The sequence below is a fragment of the Neolamprologus multifasciatus genome, chromosome 3, assembly GCF_963576455.1.
Source record: "Neolamprologus multifasciatus chromosome 3, fNeoMul1.2, whole genome shotgun sequence".
In the NCBI taxonomy this organism is placed as follows: Eukaryota; Metazoa; Chordata; class Actinopteri; order Cichliformes; family Cichlidae; genus Neolamprologus; species Neolamprologus multifasciatus.
This window is the reverse complement of record NC_140441.1, coordinates 30,937,285-30,959,248: the sequence shown is the minus strand read 5'-3', so window position 1 is coordinate 30,959,248 and position 21,964 is coordinate 30,937,285. Positions and strand designations below refer to the sequence as shown.

At 39.8% G+C, this 21,964-nt stretch overlaps 1 protein-coding gene across 1 annotated transcript in view; it reads left to right on the top strand.

Annotated features, from left to right (window-relative positions):
- Positions 1–21,964, top strand: part of col4a5 (collagen, type IV, alpha 5 (Alport syndrome)) — a 60,290-nt gene that overhangs the window by 25,211 nt on the left and 13,115 nt on the right. Inside the window, exons 2-38 of the mRNA XM_085137828.1 lie at positions 1,620–1,676; positions 3,144–3,233; positions 4,401–4,445; positions 4,859–4,903; positions 5,002–5,064; positions 5,189–5,242; positions 5,332–5,358; positions 6,406–6,486; positions 6,991–7,053; positions 7,149–7,184; positions 7,318–7,359; positions 7,476–7,568; positions 8,831–8,884; positions 9,043–9,099; positions 10,010–10,054; positions 10,152–10,205; positions 10,290–10,331; positions 12,306–12,399; positions 12,784–13,068; positions 13,210–13,299; positions 13,487–13,557; positions 13,798–13,989; positions 14,079–14,247; positions 16,084–16,176; positions 16,284–16,388; positions 16,584–16,681; positions 16,993–17,143; positions 17,230–17,343; positions 18,300–18,467; positions 18,892–18,981; positions 19,225–19,371; positions 19,448–19,546; positions 19,638–19,727; positions 20,315–20,454; positions 20,558–20,684; positions 21,509–21,688; positions 21,793–21,843. Coding sequence (XP_084993954.1) covers positions 1,620–1,676; positions 3,144–3,233; positions 4,401–4,445; positions 4,859–4,903; positions 5,002–5,064; positions 5,189–5,242; positions 5,332–5,358; positions 6,406–6,486; positions 6,991–7,053; positions 7,149–7,184; positions 7,318–7,359; positions 7,476–7,568; positions 8,831–8,884; positions 9,043–9,099; positions 10,010–10,054; positions 10,152–10,205; positions 10,290–10,331; positions 12,306–12,399; positions 12,784–13,068; positions 13,210–13,299; positions 13,487–13,557; positions 13,798–13,989; positions 14,079–14,247; positions 16,084–16,176; positions 16,284–16,388; positions 16,584–16,681; positions 16,993–17,143; positions 17,230–17,343; positions 18,300–18,467; positions 18,892–18,981; positions 19,225–19,371; positions 19,448–19,546; positions 19,638–19,727; positions 20,315–20,454; positions 20,558–20,684; positions 21,509–21,688; positions 21,793–21,843 — 3,502 coding nt within the window. The remainder of the gene's footprint in view (positions 1–1,619; positions 1,677–3,143; positions 3,234–4,400; positions 4,446–4,858; positions 4,904–5,001; positions 5,065–5,188; positions 5,243–5,331; positions 5,359–6,405; positions 6,487–6,990; positions 7,054–7,148; positions 7,185–7,317; positions 7,360–7,475; positions 7,569–8,830; positions 8,885–9,042; positions 9,100–10,009; positions 10,055–10,151; positions 10,206–10,289; positions 10,332–12,305; positions 12,400–12,783; positions 13,069–13,209; positions 13,300–13,486; positions 13,558–13,797; positions 13,990–14,078; positions 14,248–16,083; positions 16,177–16,283; positions 16,389–16,583; positions 16,682–16,992; positions 17,144–17,229; positions 17,344–18,299; positions 18,468–18,891; positions 18,982–19,224; positions 19,372–19,447; positions 19,547–19,637; positions 19,728–20,314; positions 20,455–20,557; positions 20,685–21,508; positions 21,689–21,792; positions 21,844–21,964) is intronic.

Sequence of the window (21,964 nt, the reverse complement as noted above, 5' to 3'; positions counted from 1 at the left end):
GTACACGCTGTATTTGATTGCACATATTGGCAGATGCTTTTCTGATCATCATGGCCCACGATACTCTTTGGAAGACCATGCAATCGCACTGCAGCCAGATCGATATATTGGCAGGGCCGATATTATCGCCCAGCATTAGTTATTTGTCAACCTTTTGGTATCTGAATTTGTAATGGCCAGTAAATGATAATTAAACAAGCTACCAAGTATAATATGAGTTGCATAGCATTCTGTGACTTTCTTGTTGGCAACACATTAGCTGATCCTTATCAGTTTAAAGTAAAAAATGTTACAAATATCACAACAACCTCATATTGCCTGTTTTTCTTAAGCCGACAATCTAAATCACAGGGATTAAATCAGTTTACAATGACAGAAAATCTGCATTATTAAACAGCTAACATGAGTCAAAATGTCAGTACATTTTTAAGACATTACTTCAGTTCCTTGCAAAGACTAAAACCTACAGGGAGGAATTTGCTGATAAAAGAAATTCAAATAAGAAGGTTTAAATTAAGAACAATAACAATAAGACAATTTTGCATGTTTACTGCCTTTTATTCCAGAATCTTTCCGATTTCTTAGACTTAATGATAAACTGATGAACCAGGAAATGCACTCAGAGTTAGTTGCGTCCCCTCTGTGTCAGTAAAACGAGAACACGGTGAAAAGCGTCAGCTCAAAGATGGACACGAAAACGTTTTTGCAGACACAGAAGAATGTCCGCCTGTCTGTCCTCTCTCATGCGCTCTCTGCCTCTCCATCTTTCTCACAGCCTGACTGCCTGGCATGCGTGCAATTGATGCCCGTCTGGCATTCACTGTGTCAACAGGCATGGGAAAAGTTAATCAGGAGCTTGGCACTCCCACTCCACCCATCCACCCATCCATCCCTCCCTCCCTCCTAGTTTTTCTTAACTCTCTCAGTCTTTGGTCCTTCACAAAAAGTGAATCCAAAGTCTAACAGATGGGAAGAAGTGAAGTATTTTGGAAGATAAACGTGCTCTCTGTGAGATAAAAGCTTTATTTGATTTGAGTTTAGAGTACTGTTTGGCCTCGCCGACCTTGCAGCTGCGATCTCATCAGCAAACAAACCTGCAAGTGAATCCGCTGACCTTGCTGTTCCTCTGTGGGAAGACATGTGCTGTAATGTGCAAAGTGTAATTATGCAGCGCCCCCCGGTGGCATGCCGAAGCACTTGCTGAAGTTTACTAAATTTACTGTTTGGTTTTACAATTCTGGAAAGGAGTTCTGACTGATTTTACATTGCTGAGGCTGCAGATTTGGCAGGAAATTAGGACAAAAAGGAGACATGGCAGACACATTTTCAGAACCCAGAAAGCTGCTTTCTAGCTTTTACCTGCTTCCTCCACACGTTTGATTTGGTGGACTCTTACACTGGATGCCCTTCCTGATGCAACCTCCAAAGTATTTGTGTCTGTTCCTGGGAATCTTTTGCTTGTTATGGAATTGGAAAAAGCGACTTTAGAGCCTCTATTTTCAGAACACTGGAATGTAATTGTTAGTTTTATTCATCGTTGGAAATGTCGCTGATTTTTTTTGGTTAAGTAAAAGTCCAAAGATGCTCATTTCTCTTTCTCTTGTTTTTTTTTTAAACAGGCTTGCCATGGATGTGCAGGATCCAAATGTGACTGCAGTGGAGTGAAAGGAGAAAAGGTAAACACAGTGTCACACAATCACACGTGGGGTTTTACTAGTAACCACCGTGTTGAGAATGTGAGGACACCACAGCCAGTGGGTGTACCCTGAATACTCCCGTCCAATTAATGAACATACGTGTTATTCACTTTGACCTGAAACTTGCGACTGAGGGCACAGAGTTAGGGAGCAAAGGCCCGACTTATCATAGATTTCTTACACGTAATTAAAAGCAACACATATTTAAAAAAAACATGCACACAAAGAACAGTTTTTCTTGGGATGACTAATGAAATCTTCTTCTTTTCATTATTACTCTATAACCAGACAAGTGCCGGTCTTACAGTGAAGTCTGTATTTAAGTTGAGTCAAACTTATCAAACACTGAAACACTATTGCCAAAATAACGGGCACGGGTCTTTAAATAATAAATAATGTCACAGAATCATAACACACAGAGATGTAGTAAAGTAGCAGAAATATGAATTGTGATTTTTTTTTAATTTTGTTTCTGTGGATCTTACATTTTGCTGTTGAAGCTCACACATATTTTAAAAGGCAGCCTGGCTCTATTTCCGGCTTTCATCGTGTTGTGTTGCCTGTGATTGTACGAGCTGGATGACGGGAGGAGCTAATGTTTGACAAGATACCAAGACGGGCAAAGTTTTCACCTCATTTACGCAGAAACACCTCGGCTGTTGGGGAACACACTCACACGTTTAATTCAACTCAGTTCAGTTTTATTCACATAGAGACAAATTACAACGACTGTCACCTCAAAGTGCAAAGACTCCTCAGTAATCGAGAGAAAGCATTCAAGAACTCAAGACAGCAGATTTCATGTTGTGAAATATGTTTTCAATCCTTCTCAGTACATTTTACTCTCCTCTCATTTCTTTGAATAATAGTCCAATACTGCAGATTTTGGTATGGATCCAATACCAAGTAAACACAGGCTTGTATTGCAGATACTAATACAGATACTTTTAACGCATAAAGGAAGCTTATGTAGAGGGGAGAGCAGCGTCATGATTTATTAGATGAATAATCATTAATTTAACAAAATCAAACACATTTTAATGACCACTACATCACTGGGTCCATAATAATTAGTTAATACAACAAAACACACCTTTCAGATTTTGATGCATTTTGTGGTTTTTGGAGACATGTAATGTAAATATGCATCTCTCTAAACCATCTGTTGTTTAAATTTGCTACAGGCTATAAATAACTCTGCCTTTCTATTATGACCAGACTGAAATTAAATCTGAAACTTATCTGGTCTTAAACCTCTTAAAATAGGATCAGTTATTTATTCCAACTTAAATGTGCAGAACCACAGAGCCTGCTGAGCAAAAGTTAATGTGCAGCTGTCCAGGTACAGAAGCTCTGAACTGTGTGTAGCTGGAAAAGACACCGAAAATATGATAATTACATTTAAATATGAAACAAATGATTGTTTGACTGTGTCATTGCTTGCAGGGTGAAAGGGGTTTCCCAGGTTTGACGGGACAGCCAGGCGTCCCAGGATTCCCTGGACCAGAAGGACCAATTGGGCCCAGAGGAGAGAAGGTGGGTTTGTAGGGCAAGGAGACGAGAAGAGAAAAGGAACTGATTTGAATTGAAACTCTGAATATATCAATGTCTGAGATGTGGGTTATTTTCTGACTTTGGATGGTGGCAGTGCATATACAAATGAAAAACAATGAGTCACTGTTACTTCATTGAAATCTGTGCCTGTTCTGCTTGAGTGATTGAGTAAATAAGCCAAACAGATAAAAAAGTTCCACTCCTGCTGATTTTTCTTTGACTTCTTTGGGGAAAAACCCCAACATAAGGCTCTGGGTAACTTTTATGATTTTTTTTTTAGAAACTACTGTCGGTCAACAAACTGACTAAATAATTAGGACAATAATGTGAATAATTGCTAAATATTTAGGTAGTTATGTCATTACATGTATAGATGATGTTTTCCTGCATTAAGCATGTTTCCTGCACTCCATCCAAAAAAGGGTTTGGCCGTTCCCCTGGATAAGTATAAGATACATTTTTGTTTGTCAAAGCATCAAATACAACAGACTACAGACTTCGGCGTCTTTGCGCTGTTGAAAGTGATATAATGCTTTTTAACATGCATAAGTGTTAAAATAATGGCTTGCCACTGCCAGGTGGTTGCCATGTAACATGATAATGTTATAATATACTTGTGTATAATTCAGCTTGGTTAATATGAATAGGATGTTACTGTAAATTTGAAGTAACACAAAGCATTCAGGTGTTGCAGGTCCATAAACACTACAAATAGGTAGTTTTAGGCTTTTGTTAGGTGGTTGCTAGGCAGGATAATATCAGACGTAGATAAGAACCTTCAGGCGCCGACGCTGCTCACACGCAGCGGTAATCCCGTAAAGGCTCGATTTGAGTGCTTTTACTTCTAAAGCTTTACACAAATCCTGAGCAGTGTTGAATTGATTTTAGCGTATAATCTGGTTCTGATGGTTAACTTTAAGCACAGTTTCATGAGAACACTAGCTTTTATACATTTAGTTTTTCACAGTAGTCCTGTTTGGATATTTACTTAAGTAAAGGACATGAATAAGTTTTCCATTACTTCTACAATAATACTTCTGTAGATTCATTACTTGGCTGTTACTGGTCTTTGATGCTGCTCACAGTGTGGAGTCAAAGATGATCAGGCTCATCATTAATGCTTTCTTGTTTGTTTGTTCTTTCTCTCAGGGAAGTGATGGACCTCAAGGACCAGGTGGTCCAAAAGGAATTAGAGTAAGTAATTCCCCCATTTTTCCTAAAGACTTCATAGGGATTTTGAGCCGTTGCCACACTGAGAAACTTAAAACATGGCTCCATAATTTTATTGATTTCTTTATTGAAGTTTATGAATGTTTATTCTTTTTTAAAAACACAGACACACTCATAAAAGGTAGTTACATTTTTTTAAGTAGGTAAATTTCACCTGTTTTTTTCTTCCCCGTTTAAATAAACAGGATGACTTTTTAGTGCTTTCTCAGCACTGAATAATTTGGGGTTGTAATGCTCTACCTTGGCCAGCAGGTGCCTCCATTTTACCTTATGTTACCTTAACAGTCAGCTAGGTCCTGAAAAAACTCAACACTGGATTCTTTTTTTTTTCACATTTCAACTTTTAAATGACACATTCTTTTTCCCCTCTCTATCAGGGACCTCCAGGAACACCAGGATTTCCAGGAACACCCGGACTTCCAGTGAGATATTTAAAGAACTAAAATAATTATCTAACTAGCTAACTTAAAATCATGCAGCATTTATGGTTAAACTTCCTGTTTTAATTCCTGTGTATCAGGGTCTACCCGGGCAGGATGGTCCGCCAGGTCCAAGAGGAGTGCCGGGTTGCAATGGAACAAAGGTATCTAATAAAAATGTCTATGATCAATAAAGCAAGTTATAGAAGAGAAATTTCTTAAAGCCAAAAAAGAATGTTGACACTCAGCGTATCTGTCTTTCTATTTTTTTTCCTTTTCCTTTTTTAGGGTGACAGAGGTTTCCCAGGAAGTCCAGGAATCCCTGGGCAGCCAGGACTTCAAGTGAGTCATTACAGGATGAAGTTTGCATCACAGTGATCTGTCTGGTTTTGTTTTGTTTTTTCAAACTTTTCTATTTTACTCATTTACAGGGTCCACCTGGTCTGCCAGGACAAAAGGTAAAAATCAGCACACACACATTTTGTAACTTTGTTACTAATGCTCTTAATGTTAAAAATTGATTTCAAAAACATAACTTATAACTTAATTTTCAAGGTTTGAATTCAATTTTTAAGTTATGTCCTCCACCAGCTAGAAACAAAAGAAGACCAGATTGTCACTTACTTTCCTATTGTCTCATATTTATAATATAATTTGTATGACAATCAATGAAAATAATTGTTGCATTTAGGTAAAATAATCATTTTAGATCTTAGATCCTTTTAAATCTACTTCTTTGTTATTCTTGTCATTCATTGTTCTGAATTAAAAACATGATATGTCAGCAATTTCTGCACTAATATACAGATTTCTATCTCACTGTAGGCTGATATATCTACAGCTTTAGAAGCACCACACAACTCAGAGGAAGGCTCTAATTTGAAATGTTGACTTGACTGTGCTTTGAGCTTGTTATGGCTGGTAGACCTTAATTTAATTCTTACTTAATGAAGTAAATAAAAATTCCCTTCTCAACTGGGGAAATGTGGAAAAATACATGTGTGGATGTGGGGTTTTACAAACAAGCGGGCCTGTCCAGGTTTAAAAGGCCAAAGACGGGGTTTCTAAGGAAAGGACCAGGAAGCCTATTACAAATAAATAAACATTACACATTAAAAAAAAAGTTCTGTTTTGAAAATGAAACCATGGAAAATAATTTTTAAAAAATCACATATTTTTTATTTATTCATGTAAACAAAAAACACAACACGACAACAAACAAATAAGAGTTTCACTAATTTATTTGTCAGTGTTTGCTGTGAAACGCACAGATGTGAAAGCTCTACTCCTGCCTCTCCTTTAGGTTTCTATAAAATCAATTTCTATCTTTTTTATTTATTTATTTTTACTGATGTCAAGTTGAGTTTTTGCTGTATTTGTCCACTAGATGGTGCTCTTTGACATTGTTTGATATTCAGAAGCAACATTTCCTTTTTTCCCCTCAGGTTCTTTCCCTTTATGAAGACAAATGTATATCTGAGCATCTCTTTTTCTTTTCTTTGCAGGGAGACCCAGGTGATGTTATCTCCACCAATCGTTTCGGAGCGAAAGGAGCAGTGGGTTTACCCGGTTTGCCAGGAGGTCCTGTGAGTGAAATATTCTCCTTTTAGAAACACTGTGCTGCCAAAGCTAATTTACAAATTTAATTAAATTCACGTGCAGATTAAAAAATTTTCAAATACGTAAGTCAGAATGATGTGTGTATAAAAAAACAAAACAAAACGAATGAATGAATGAACAGAACTTGAGCTTTAGATGTCAAACCGGTCTGTTTAATAATGTGACAAATGAAAATCTGTTTAATTTTGATCATTTATAAGTTGAAATATGACCAATACTGATATTATAAACATAAAACCATCACATATCAAGGTGTCTGCTGTATTTATAATTATTTACATTATTTGTTTGTGCTTATGGAAACATTTTTAGAGCAAGGACTGTAATTTCTCACACGCTCACAGAAATGCTCACAGACTCAAACAGAATGAAAGGAAATATGCAGAAGCAAAAGGATGAAAATGTTTGGGGTTTTTTTTAACTGTATGTTTTACCAATTGTCTGTACATCTTTTTCCTTTTATGTCACAGGGCCGACCTGGATCTCCAGGTATACAAGGTCCGGAAGGTCCCCCAGGACCCAGAGGCCTTGAGGTAAAGAGAAGCTGCTACAGCGTAAACCTTTTTTCAAGAAAGTTGCACAAATAGCATCAGATTGAAGGCCAACTGTTTCTTGGTTTGTTTTTCAGGGTCGTCCAGGTGCTCCTGGTCCACCCGGGCCTAAGGTGAGATCAGACACTTTGTAACTGATCTTTAGTAAATAAAGACAAAATGATAATACATTTTGAACTACTCTTGGTCATGAAATATACTCCACTGAGCCTGGAGTGACAGCCTCCCTCTGTTTTTTCTCAACAGGGGAATATGGGTTTGAATTTCCAAGGACCCAAAGGAGAAAAGGTACCATAATCGTCACTTTTTTACTAGAGTTATGTTCAGTCTCTGCCTCAAGCTTGTCTTCTCAGAGCTTTTACTGAATTACTAAACCTGCCACTCTTTCCCTGCCATGACCATAGGGTGCACCAGGTTTGCAAGGACCTCCTGGTCCTCCAGGACAGGTTGGGGAGCAGACAAAGCCGGCTGAGACTGAAATTCAGAGAGGAGACAAGGTATAACTATTTTAAAGGTATGAAAGTGGTGAAGTATTTCATTTGCCACAGAAATGAGGACTGACGAGACTAAAATTAGATTTTAAATAGAGAGATTTTACAACGTAGGCTGTTTAAACCAAGTTTAAAACTCAGTATCTCTTGCTGACAGGTGGCAGTCACTCACTTTATTAACAGATTTTCCATATATATGAAAAAGGTCATTCATATTTTCCATAATGCATGTATTTTACATTGTATCAAAATGCCTCATCTTGGCAGTACCTAATCATTGCTCATAAAAATGTATTAAATGTGTGTGAACATATATAAAAACCAGTTTACGCCAGAGTAATAAATCACAGCCACATGATGGCAGCAGAGAGTATCTATGCCTGCCAATCACATTTAGTCATTTCATTCAGTAAAGAAATAAAAAAACACCAGGTGGGCATTGTGTAAAATGTAAATAAATTGCATAAACAACGTACCAGATGTTTAACGTTCACACTGCAGGCAAAAGTGCATCAAATCCGACTTTTTTGACCCTGTGCGACCCGTATCCAATCATGGTATGACAGTGTGAATGGCACAAATCCGATTTGGGTCGTATGTGGTACTGAATCCGATACATATCCAAAGTTTTAGAAAGCAACTGCTGTTTGAACGGTCATGTCGCATTAAATCAGTCTTTTACGTCACTGACACAAGACAGACGCCAATTATCAGCTCCGGAGAAGACATCGCGAACGCTTCCTGGCCATCCAGTGTAGATGTTAGTGAAACTGTTGGGAAGACAACGTGAACATTTTATTTGTACTGTATAATCTGCAGATTCTGACAGAAATCTGCAACTATCCTTTGAAGCACCACTCCTCTCTAAAACAGCAATAAACAGCAAGAATCATTATTAGGCCATATGTAAATAACTTTATAACTTAAAGCAAAATTGGGAAACGTAAAGCCAGAAACAAGTATTTATATTAAGGGCCATCAGTCAAACAATACTGTTTGCTCTGGGTCTAAACAGAGCGCGTTGTGTGTGACATCTTCTTTTGCCGCTTTGAGGGTTCACACAGGAGCACGTTTGCTGTCACATTTTATTTGCAGTGTGAACAACCAGACAAAAAAATCGGATTTGATCAAAAAATCGGAATTGAGCATTAAGACCTGCAGTGTGAACGTAGCCTAATTGACTTGTTATGCCAAACCAGCCAAATAGATTTGGTTCAAACTCTAAACTCGTTCTGCACTGATTCTGAGTTTTTCTCTTTATTCTGCAGGGCGACCAAGGACCTCCTGGCCCTAAAGGTGATCCGGGTTTACCGGGACCTCCTGTAAGTATCTCTGGTCCCCTGAACCAAATTTACCTCCACACATTAAAAGTCCCTCCAGAAAACAGACAAAACATTTAAGTTGCAAGTTGGAAGAAGTGGAGTATCTAGTGTTCTTGATGGTGACTGTGGTGTTTATATGTCTCTTTATCTCACTGTAGGGTCCCTATGGTGGGCAGAAAGGAGAAAAGGGAGAACCAGGAGAGCCGGGAAAACGAGTAAGTACAGCTCTGGAATGTCAAGCAAATCCTTTCACTAAACTTACGTAATCGCCCCTATGTTGCTAAAATATGTCTGTTGCTCAAAGGTAAACTCAAGTGCCTGGAACATCATCTCTGACATTTGGTTTAGGCAAAGAGGAAAGGTGTTGCCCAACTTTCTCAAACAATCTGACTATTTTACAGGGTTTCTCTCAGCTTTTTTGTGTGTATACATGCAAGTGAAACTTTCTGCAAAGAGGGAACTCTCAAACATATTTGCCAGTATTTCAGTTTGTACATGTCATTCCTTCAAGACTGCTAAGACACAGCAGAGCTTGAATTCCTGGGTTGAGGCAGTAAAAAGAGACCAAAGGGGATCTATGACGCAGGGTTCATTTGACTCTTACCAGATTGTATGTTCAGTATGTATTTGTAGAACATGTTCTCCAAGCCTTTTAAAGACATGCTGAAACCTTATCAACAAGCCCAAAACTCCGGGTAAACCTTCAAACAGCTCTTCATAGATGTGAATACAGGGTAGTTATGAACGCATACACATTATTCTACTGTACACACAGTCATGAAGTCCGGTGTAACGTTTTGAAATGATGAACAAGACCTTGCAGACACCTATTGACTCCAGTTGCATGTGTTGGGATGTCAACCTGACCACAGGCCTAACTCAATTAAGTGAATGAGTTTAATATTTATATTTAACAGAGGTATGAATGTAATTTTTATTATTGTAAAACTGGACATTTTAAGAAGGGAGTCAATCTCAGAATTTTTGACTCCTTTTGGGAGTCAGCCCCTAGTGGCCATTGTAGGATGTGCAGTTTTTGCCAATTTTGTAATGCTTCAATATTCAACTCTGGAGATGTCCCCTTGGTGCAAAGCCTGATCACCATGTTTTTCCCCCCTTTTGCAGGGAAAACCAGGCAAAGATGGTGATCCTGGTTCTCCAGGATACCCAGTGAGTTCTGCCAACAAACTGCACAATTTATAATCCTTTTCTAAAATGTCTTATAACCTTTTCCTAACATTCTTGTATTGCTTTTTGTCACATTCAGGGGCCCTCTGGAGAGACAGGCCAGCCTGGTCTTCCAGGGAGGGATGGTGAGACAGTAAGTTTCTTCTGAGTATTTTGAATTCTACGAGTCAAACAGTAATGCCATGAACTGTGTAAATATCCCTCTTTCTCATTTCAGGGACAAAAAGGTGATCGTGGATTCCCGGGTCCACCAGGGCAGGTGAATGAGAATTTATATTTCATTATTTGTGGAATATTTGTCTTACACTTGAACTCTTAGCACCATTTCATTGTCTACTTATAAATACAATGCTGTGCACATATCCCAAGCCATCCTTCATCTCTTTGTAACTGTAAATTTAATTTTTCCTTGGACATTGGAGGCTTATTCACTTATTTGTAGTTCATTTTGAAAAGTGCCACCAGACTTTGATCCACTGATTCATTATTAGTGAGCCCAAGCACACTGTCAGTGCAGTAAAAGCATAGCTGTCAGAGTCTGCTGCGTGGCAGGCAAGATAAGGACCCAAACGCATGATCACAGGACACAGGAGTGGAATGGAAAATACGATGGACGATATGAGGAAAAATCTAATATCACAATATTTTTTGGCTATATCGCTATACATGATATGTCTTGAGCCCCAACGCTCCCAGTATTGGGGGCAAAAGGGATGAGACCTCTGAATTTCACCTGAAGTTCATATAAACCATCTCTACAACCACTAAACACAATGAAAACGACAAAACAATTAAAAGAGCGGATACATAATTTTGCAAAATGTGCCTAAACACAAACAAGAATCCATGAGGTCACTCAGCTTCATGTAACCAAACCACGACCAAAATTCACTGAACCAGCCGCAAAAGAAGACCGAAAATGTGCTTCACGTTCGATAAACAATAACATGGAATTTTTCTCTATTCCTCTTGCTGATAGCTGGTAGCTCGTTTCACTGGTTTATTTGAAGTTTTCTTTGGTGTGTTAGGAGACATTTGCATGTGGAGTTTAAGATGGTCTTAATTTTGCAGTGATGACTTTTCAGCTGGTGGAATAAATTCGTAGTACTGCCACCTTTTGGGCAATGGTCTGACGAGTCTGAATCTCCGGGGTTAGTGATGCATTTGTGGCGTGTGGGAGAAAAAAAAACTCACAGTGAATTACATGCAGACAGCTTAATATTCCCATGGCAACCTATACTTGATGGTTACTATACAGTAAGGCTGGGTTTTAATTATCGATTTTCCAAGTAAAATCGATTTTAGGTTGATGCCGATTAATTAAATCCTGAATTGATTTTTAAATATAAATGTATTTTGCCAGAAACTTCAGAATCTCAGGTTAAAGCTTTCATTTCAACAACCACCAAACAGCTAAAACAGCAGGTAAACGGATTCCACAAAGACGTAAACACAAAGTGCGGACCCGACGCATCAGAATCAGTGAGATGTTGCCTTTCTCACCCAATGACACACCGTCAGAGCTAAAAGCCGACATCTCACAGATTCTGATGCTGCAGGTTTTGTCACTCTCCAACCCAAATTAACTGAGCCAGCAGCAAAAGAAGATCAAAAATAAGCTTCACATTTGATAAACATCATCATGAATTCCCTCTTACTTGTGCTTGTGCTTACTTGTGTACATCAAGAATAGTTTCCCATCTCAAATCTCTATTTTCTGCATTATTTGCTTGCTTGTTATGCACCAGTCTACTGTTGTTTACAGTGCTTTCAGCCACTGTTTTTTTTTTTTTTACTGGCAAAAAGAAACGCTAATTTCTACTGTTCAATACAGAAAACATTTAAACTGTGTGTGTGCGATACGAATTACCCTCTCCCAATGGAAAATGAACCATTAAGGATGACTATTCAGTGTACAAAGTCCACTAGTCCTGCTAAACATGAGAAAACTGTAATTATGAGACTTTTTTTTACATTTTTAAAAACACAGCTTAAAATAAGGAAGTGTTTTAAAAAGAGGAAAGTTTCCACAAGGAGGTAATATTTATCATAGTCTTTGATTTAGGTCCAATAGTCTGTTGTTGTATTTTATATTTATTCTGTTGTATTTTTAAAATATTTTATTTTAAAAATTATATTACAAAAAAACATTTAAGGATATTTGCAAAGTTTTGTATAGTTTAGTCCATGTGAGTCTTGTGAATTCACTTAATTCTTTTTAACATCCCATCAGGTGATTGGTGGGCCAATAGGGAATCAGGTGGGGCCTAAAGGTGAACCTGGCTTACCTGGAACACCTGGACTCAAAGGAGACAGAGGAGTACAAGGTGAGCTGAAAACACACAGGCACATAACAAGCATACTTATTATTTGCATTAGTTTTAAAGCTGGTTTATACCGGGTACCAATTTAAGTTCAAAAACAGACATTATAGATGAGATGGTGCAACCTAAATGCACTGGTGTAGGTCTAGAATAACAGATTAAAAATACAATAATACATTTATGGGAAAGGTTGGAATAAATTGAATAATTTAGGGTTACTGAAAAGGAAATAAAGGGATACAATTATTAATTATGTAAATTAGTTAATGGCTCTTCTTTGCTTTTGGCTTTTGGCTGAATAAGACCATTTTTCGAGATTTACTTTTTGATTATCTTTCGCAAAAAAACAAACCAAATACCACTGAAACTTCAACCTCCTTTCTCCAGGTTTGACAGGCCCTCCAGGAGAACCGGGATTCACAGGAACCGGTAGTGGGGGTTTTCCTGGACCTCAAGGTTTCCCAGGAGAGAGAGGTCAGAAGGGAGAGAGTGGCCCCCCAGGAAACTTTCTGCCAGGCCCCCCAGGTCGTGCAGGGTCTCCTGGATCCCCTGGTCCGCCAGGGCCCCGTGGACTTCCAGGCACTTCCTCAGGTCAAGACTGCATACCAGGACTTCCTGGGATTCCTGGTGCACAAGGAGAAAGAGGTTTCCCTGGAGAGATAGGACAGAGAGGTGGGAAAATGTCTAAGATAGAATCAAAATAAGTCAGATTGCTGAAATATCACCAAATCCCCCAAAAAAAGTGCAGAAGACGGTCTCCCCGTGCAGCCTTTTGCAGAAAAAAGTGACATTAATGATCTGATTGTGTTTTAGGTGAGAAAGGTGACACCTGTGTGAACTGCATAGGAAGCGTCAATCCCATCCCTGGACCTCAAGGACCTCCAGGACCTCCTGGATTTCCTGGTAAGACCCCTCCCCCAAAGTTTTGTTTCCATCAGGTGATATTAACAAACTTTCCTGAATCCACAGTAGCAGATTACAATTGCTTGGTGGTCCTTCAGTAATGACATTAAATGTGACAATAAAGACGCCAAAGTTTAGTAGACCTCAGGACAGATGTCTTTATGGTCCTTCTTTTTTTCTTCATCAGGACCTCCTGGCGCCCAAGGTTTCAAGGGAGACAGAGGTTTTCCAGGAACACCTGGCTCTGTCGGCCCCAGCGTGAGTATTCTTACTTTTCCTTTCTGAAAGTGGTGATTATCATTGTGGAACTGATATAATTAATGTGTTGCTCACAATTTTTTTTCATCAGAAAAATACAAATTGATTATGTTCATCTGGACGTAGAGTTTTAAGTTTTTCCGACTGCAAAGGCTATGTCAGGGTGAACTGAATCAATTTTGGGGGATTTCCTTACCTGGATGATTGAGCATCAAGACATCTTGCTTGTTTCCTTTCCAGGGTCCTCCTGGTGCTCAAGGTCCTCCCGGCCAAAATGGAGAGAAGGGAGATCCAGGTGATCCCATCAGAGTTAATGGTTTGAGGGGAGAGAAGGGTGACACTGGCTTCCCTGGACCACCTGGTCTGCCCGGTCTGGACGGGGCGCCTGGTCGTGACGGAGCCCCTGGGCCTCCTGGGCCTAAAGGAGCTCCTGTGAGTGACTTCCACTCAGTCTGTTTATTATTTATCTGAATTAACCCAAACCCCTCTAACCCCAACTAATGTATTTGCAACTGTGACAGGGCTCATTGTTGGTGAAAGGAGAAAGAGGCCTCCCCGGTGAGCCAGGTTTCCCTGGTAATCCAGGAGACAGGGGTCCCCCAGGTCTTCCTGGCTTTGGAAATCCAGGACCTCGTGGAGAGAGAGGTATCCAGGGTGTCTCAGGAAGACCGGGACTTGTTGGTGCACCAGGTAAAAAAATCATTTTACGTTTATCCTTATATATATATATAGATAGATAGATAGATAGATAGATAGATATTCAATGAGAGCTATTGTGATGAAATACAAGTTAGTCATTCATAATAAAATAAACAAAATTACCTGATGTGTTGTGCTGTAGCATTTCCAGGGAGCGATTATTACAGGCCCTTGTGGGTCTCCCTGCTCAAGAATTTCAACCCATTACAGCATAGTGTGTTACCAGCAGTGATGGGAATAACGGCGTTACAAGTAACGGCGTTACTAACGGCGCTACTTTTTTCAGTAACGAGTAATCTAACTAATTACTATTCCTATCGTTACAACGCCGTTACAGTTACTAACAAGAAAATGCGGTCCGTTACTATTTTTCAACAAACAGACGGTTGAAACTGTGTTCAGTTTACTGCATCTTATATCAGTTGCACGGAAGTAGCTGTAAGTAATCTGGACGCTACAGCTTTAAGCAGCTGCGCAATGAGGCGACTGCTGTCTGCAGGTAGAAACAGGAGTGATACACCTGCTGCTGTCAGACCTGCAGGTTTCAGGTTATGATGTTCTCCTTTATAGTGGACAGAAATTATTTTTTGGAGTGGCACAAATAATTTGTGTGGCATCTTATTGAATGCAGAACAGCTGATTGTTCTGTAAATAGTTTGAAATGTTTTTTTTTTTTTAAATCAAGGTAAAAGGTAGATGGATGCAAATAACTTTGTTGTTTGCAAAACTTGTGCATAGGATTTTAAAACTGACCATTTATATTTGCATTTAAAAGTTATGAAATATGATTCATTAAACATGTTTGTGGTTGTTACAGTAAAAAATATAACTTTTTCTACTCTGATTTTATGTTTTTTGTCTGAAGTAGTTAAAAATGGCCAGTTATACCCTGGACCCCAGAGGGTTAAACGTAACGCAATAGTTACTTTTCAAATAATTAATTACTTTTAGAATATTGTAATTCAGTTACTAACTCAGTTACTTTTTTGAAGAAGTAACTAGTAACTATAATTAATTACTTTTTCAAAGCAACTTGCCCAACACTGGTTACCAGTGGTGTTTGGTGACTTTGGCCCCAACTGCCTTCAGATCATTAACAAGCTCCTCCTGTCCTGTAATCAATCACCGTTCTTATAATCATCCTTACCCCTTGTGTTGAGCTCCAGACTGAGGTTGATTTCCTCCATTTCCTAATAATCACCAACAATTAATATAACACTTTAGCCCATTCGTCCTTTGATGGTCGTTTCGTCTTGCCCATGGTGATGGAAAGGTCGGAATGGAAAATTTAGATTCTGTGGACAGGTGTGCTTTATACACAAAATAAGCTCAGATCAGCTGTATCTTATTTATTGACCTTAATCTGTGTGCACATGGGCACACACCCAACCATAGGAGGCAGAATTCTGTTTGACTTCTAGAAGGATCAAATACTTATCTCCCCCACTGTACCTTACCAAATTAGACCAGTGCTGTGTCTCACAACACAGCAAAGTAAATTATATGTTGATCTAATTTATATTTTCACATTATTTATCTCTGAGGTTCTAGCTATAAATAAAGTCGAGCTATAGCCTGAGTTGGAACATACTGTTCATTGCATCAAAAAGGTTTTTTTCCACATCTTGCCCAAAATCTCCTGTAGAGGTCTTAATACTGAACTTTGAAAATTATTTTACTTAAGTTACCATAAAGAAAACATAGCAAAATAGAATGGACATAGATTTTTCCCACAGGCTATTTGACATCCATTTCATGTCCAATTGTCCTGCTGTCTGCTCACTGAAAGCATCCAACCTTTTATCTGTGCATTTTGTCATCATGAAGGAACTAAGGGTGAACCTGGTCAGACAATGACAGAGAAAGGGGGCAAAGGAGAAAGAGGTCGGGATGGCGAGCCTGGGCAGCCTGGTTCACCAGGTACACGAGTCACTGTTTTGTTGTAAAATAATATACTTTCCATTCACAGTATCTAAAGTAACATACATGCTGCCTGATTGCCTAATTTGGTCATTTCCCTTTGTCAGGTGTACCAGGTCAGCCTGGACAGCCTGGTTTTCCCGGTTTATCGGGAGCGAAAGGTGAACCCGGAATCCCAGGCATTGGACTGCCAGGACCTCCAGGACCAAAAGGCAAAGATAGCGATAAACTGTTCTCTATCTGTCTTCCTTTGCTCTTTCTACCTCAGCTTTTTTGTCTTCCTTTGTCCACTTCTATTTACATTTTCTTCTCATTATCAACTTCTTCTGAGTACTTCCTTACGTACTCTCTGCTTTTTGTATCATTGTTACCTTCTTCATGTCACACTCACTTCTTTCCTCCTCCAGGATTCCCGGGTGTTGGCGGGCAGCCAGGAGCCCCTGGAGGACCAGGAAGACCAGGGATAGATGGACGTCCCGGTGAGCTGGGATTTCCTGGACCAAAGGTGTGTGTATATATATGTTTTAATATATTTAATGGATAATTGTGAATACCAATTTTACTAACATTATTTAACTGTAAAAGATTAAAATAACAAGGATAAAATAATCCTTACAATTTGAAAATGACAGCTTTTTTTATATTAAGCAATTTTCTCTAAGCAACACATGTCCCCATGAACCTTATTTAACTGAACACATTTTTGTGATGACTGTGGCTCATAGTGTTTGTTATGCATTAACAAATGCTGTCCTAAACTGTACTGTTTGTCCCTCCCTGTGTGCCTGACGCTCTTTTTGGTTATATGTGTGACAGGGTGAACCTGGTCTTGGACTTCCTGGGCCTCCTGGTTTAACGGGTGCACCGGGCCCTAAAGGTTCCACTGGGCCTAAGGGAGATCCTGGTTTCCCTGGTAATCCCGGTTTGTCAGGACGGCCTGGAGCTGATGGAGCTCCAGGATTCAAAGGTACTCTTTAGATTGTGTGATTGTTTTAGAACAAAGTGACACCAGGCCAGAACTTTGAGCTGACACTTTATCCTCTGTCTGTGCAGGTGAGCCTGGTACACCTGGTACACCTGGATCTCGTGGCCCCCCTGGACCCCCCTCTTTTGGTGGAACGGGCCCACCAGGTCTCCCAGGACCTCCGGGCCCAATGGGACCACCAGGTAAGTCACATAAGGTTTGACTGAAAAGAGAAAACTCAGCATTACAGGATATCCATTCTACCGTCAGCAGTTTAAGCTGTTAGACATAATCTGATCTCTATGGCTCTGTCTCTGGGCTCTCCTGCTAGTAGGATATGCAGGAGACGCGTCATCCAGGTGGATTTTAGTAGTTATTCCAGGCAGATAACAAGAGCAGGAACATTGCTCAACCCTATTTCTATAATTTGACTACTTCACTTTCAGGCTCAGCTCTGACAACCGGACGTCACATTGGTCTATCTGTCAGTCTTTAGCTTAGAGTTTCCTCCACTCTAGAACGTAACCCAGAATTCTTGAACCCCTTTACTTGGAGCAGTAACTCACTGCCAGCCAGAAGTAGGGAATCTACTGTACAGCTGAGGTTCTACATGGCCTCAGACTTGAAAGAAATAATTCTCATCCTAGCCACTATTACAAATCACTCTGGTGCAAGATGGAGTTCACTGATCGGTGGTGTTTCTGAAGCCATAGGATCAGAAACACTCTGCTCCTTGGCTGTGCCTAGAGGATCCAACATTCTCCAGTCTGGGGAACGTTGGACTGTAAGTCTAACTTACATTATGACCCAAACCCTGATTATTAGAACAAAGGGACTGAATAGCTTGTAACATTGGGCGCCAATACTTTATTCTTCCAAAATGTTTCCCACAGGTTAGGGGTGTGGTCATATACCCAAAGCACACATAGAGCAAACTCTATGTATATAAACCCTGGACCTGAACCACTCCTTCCTACTTTGCAAATCCAGAAGCACTGTTTCCAATATTGCAGAAGTGGGAACCAGTACAACCCCTCAAAATCTTGACCGCCCAGGGAAGTGGAGAGTAAAAATGTTTGTCTTCAAATTGTTGTTAACCTGACAGTTCAAATGTTGTTCCTAAAGGAAAAGAGGACAGTCATAATAATCATCTTTACAGGGCTGCCAGGATCAGATGGTCCAAAAGGAGACCCTGGCCCTCCAGGTCTAGACATCCCAGGCCCACCAGGAGACCCAGGAGCTCCAGGTTTTCAAGGTCTTCCAGGTCCTATTGGAACTCCAGGCCCACCTGGAGGACCTGGTCGCGATGGTTTGCCTGGCTTGCCAGGTAAGCTGTCATTCTTCAATCATCGAAATATGGCTGTAAATGAATAACATTAGCTATATTGGTATCTTGAAAAGCAATAAAAAGCATTATATGTCACAAGTTGATAAAGCAAAGGACAAAAAGCTGTCATGATGACACTATGTAGTTGATCATTTAGAGCATTTACTAACTACAAAAAGACTGGCTGAATGTCTGCATGACTTAGTATAAAGGCAGCTTGTAGGCTAGCTAATTGTTGTTAGCTCACAAAGTTATCAGAAAATCTAAATCTGACCAGCAAAAAAGTTAATAAGGTACCAATTAGAAACAGTTGACTAAATGATAATAGACATTTTTATGTTATTTGTATGTAATTAAATATTTACTTTTTTGGTTTATTGATTATTCTAACTTTCTCTCCTCTGTAATGCCGGCCTGGCTGCAGGTCAGAAAGGAGACATGGGTCCCACTGGACCTCCAGGACCTTCTGGAGGACCGGGAGCCCCAGGAGGACCCGGTGCTCCTGGATTTAAAGGTACTGACACACTCCATACTTACCTCAAAAATCATGTATGATAACACTTATTGTTATAAATTGACATATGCAGAATGATAATTTTTCCTACAGCAAAAAATCTATTAAAAACCTGGAATCTGGTTGAAATAATATAAAGAATATGAAGTAATTTATCATTTTCAAGTAAACTGTGACCTCTGTTGTTGGTATAATTGGATTAAAAGCTACTCATGAAAGGGCCTGCCTGATGCATCTACACAGGTGAACCAGGATTTCCAGGTAGAGACGGTGGACCTGGTTCTCCTGGTGCTAAAGGAGAGAGGGGAGACATGGGCCTCCAGGGACCGCCAGGACCCAGTGTTCCATCGCAGCTCTTAAAGGGACAAAAAGGAGATCCTGGACCTTCAGGTAGAGATGAAAACATTTTCACTGCCCTCAAAGAGTAAAAAGTTTGAGTTAAATCTTACATATTGGTTTTCTACAGGTGGAACAGGTTCTCCGGGTCCAAAAGGTGCTACTGGTCTCCCTGGTGACCCTGGGTTTCCAGGAACAGACGGCAGTCCCGGCCGCTTTGGACCTCCAGGTATGAATTCACCCCTAATGCATACATACTAAGTACATACATAAATACAGACAGAAACAGATTTTTAACATGCTATTTCATTTTTTTGCAGGTCCTAAAGGAGATTCTGGTCGCCCAGGAGGTCCAGGTATCCCTGGGTCTCCAGGACCTAAAGGCCAAATGGGAGACATGGGAATCCCAGGTGCTTTTTATCAAAACTTTGGTCCTTATTGCTGTACATGTTAGTAATTAAAGGCCAGGGTTGTGTGTTGAAATATGCCTATACAAATTAATATCCTTCAGGTCTACACCTTGTTTATTAAATGTTGTAACTTGCTATAGAGCAACAGACTTAAACCGGCATTCTTTCTAACTGCCAGCAGGAGGTGACTTGTTTGGCAGATAAGTTTAATTTAATTGAAGCCTTAATAAAATGTGCTCGCTTATCACTTGATTTAATAAATCATGATGATCATTTTTATTTGATTTTTCAACTATCATTTCATGTAGAGGACATAAATGACAAATAATGAAACAGGGTGTGTTTTTTTTTTAATATAGTGTTTACATAGTATCCTTGTATTATTAGTCCCACCTTCATACACTCTGGCTTTCAAAGCAAGATGGTGGTGCCCAAAGTTCTGAAAACCTATATTGGTTGCCCACAAACCAATGATGGTTAGTGTTACTAAGGAAGAGAATACCTGATTCTGTATCTTAATGACATTCTTTTTTTTAAAAACATTTGTTAAACTTTATTTGCTACTTATCCCTTTAATGAACACACAGGACCACCAGGGCTGAAAGGTGTATCAGGAGTGTCGGGTATACCAGGATCCCCAGGACAGCCAGGATCACCTGGTAACCAAGGACCCAAAGGTGAGCCAGGTTCTGCTGGCGTCGGACCACCTGGACTAACCGGACAAAAGGTGCATAAACCAACCACTCAGATTTCCTGGTAAAAAAGGCAAATATTATTATTATAAATAATATTTTGGTGCACATTAAAAGTTTTTGTTACATCCTTTGTAGGGTGATCCAGGCCTGCCAGGGTACCCAGGAAATCCAGGCCTAAAAGGAAACCCAGGATTACCAGGTCCCACAGGTGGGACGGGAAGACCAGGCGATAAAGGTGACCCCGGACTCCCAGGATTCCAAGGTAAGTCTGATCATAACAGATGTAGAAAAGAAGAATGAAAAGCTGAAATAAGTTGCTGATATTAAACTGCAAATGCATTGCATTAGCAAGAGTATAGAACTTGACTGCATGCTGAAGTGTCAAACCCTAACCTGTAAAATGTTCCAAAAGTATTTGGAAAAATGTACTTCTAAAAGTACTTTTATTGCACCATGTTCATTCACTCATGAGCTGCTGTAACATGAATCAAATGGCTGAATTGCCACCTCAGCATGCAGTCAAGTTCTATAAGAGTCTTGCTAATGACCTACTAATTGTATTCAGGTGTGTTGCAGCAGGAACACAGTTTCAGGTCACCGGCCCTCGAGGACTGGAGTTCGAGAACCCGGCAGTATTTTATCTATTAAAGATACAATTATACATTTTTTAAGGCAATAAGAAAAAAAAAAACAGCATTAAAATACAACACAATTAATGGTTCTGGCTGGTAAATCTGGAGAGGGTGACACGTTTTTGCCTTCACTGGACCAAAAAAAGTTTTAAAAAAAAGGAGTTGACTTTGAGAATTCAAGGAAATAGAGAAGGAGTCTGTCACGTTACCATTTCAAGCATTTAGAAAAATCAAACCTTGGATGAGAGACTTTGGTCAGTCACATGTATTTTATATCAGAGTGAAGAAGGAATTTTATTGCGATAATTTATTATTAATATTACCTTTATTTTACCAGGAATTCCCTTTGAGGTGGCAGTATCGTATGTCGATCATGATCAGTTTTTGTGTTAATGGGACTTCTTTTCATTGAAGCAAAGCAAGGGTCGATCTTCTCTTTCTACTCTCCTGTCAGGTCCTCCTGGTATCCCCGGTCCTAAGGGTCTTGACGGTGTGCCCGGTACCCCAGGTAGCTCAGGAGCTCCAGGTAGACCAGGAGAGCCTGGTCCACAAGGACCGTCTGGTCCACCAGGAGAGAAAGGTCAGGCAGGTCGCGATGGGATTCCAGGACCAGCTGGAGTCAAAGGAGAAGCAGGTGAGTCACAGGGCATCTACAGAAACTGTAATTTTGCTGTACATTCAAAATTACTTTCCGTTGTGTTACTCAAAAATAAATATTTTCATTACTTTTCCCTCCAGGAATTCCAGGTTACGGTGGTCCAGGTCCTGCTGGAAGTCCAGGACTGCCAGGTGAATTACCACCACCTGTAGTACATATATATTCATACCTGTGTATTCTTTATTGATTTTGTGCTGGTTTTGCAGGTTAGTTACATTTTTTTTCTCAGCATTCTCTAATTTGTCTCTCTGT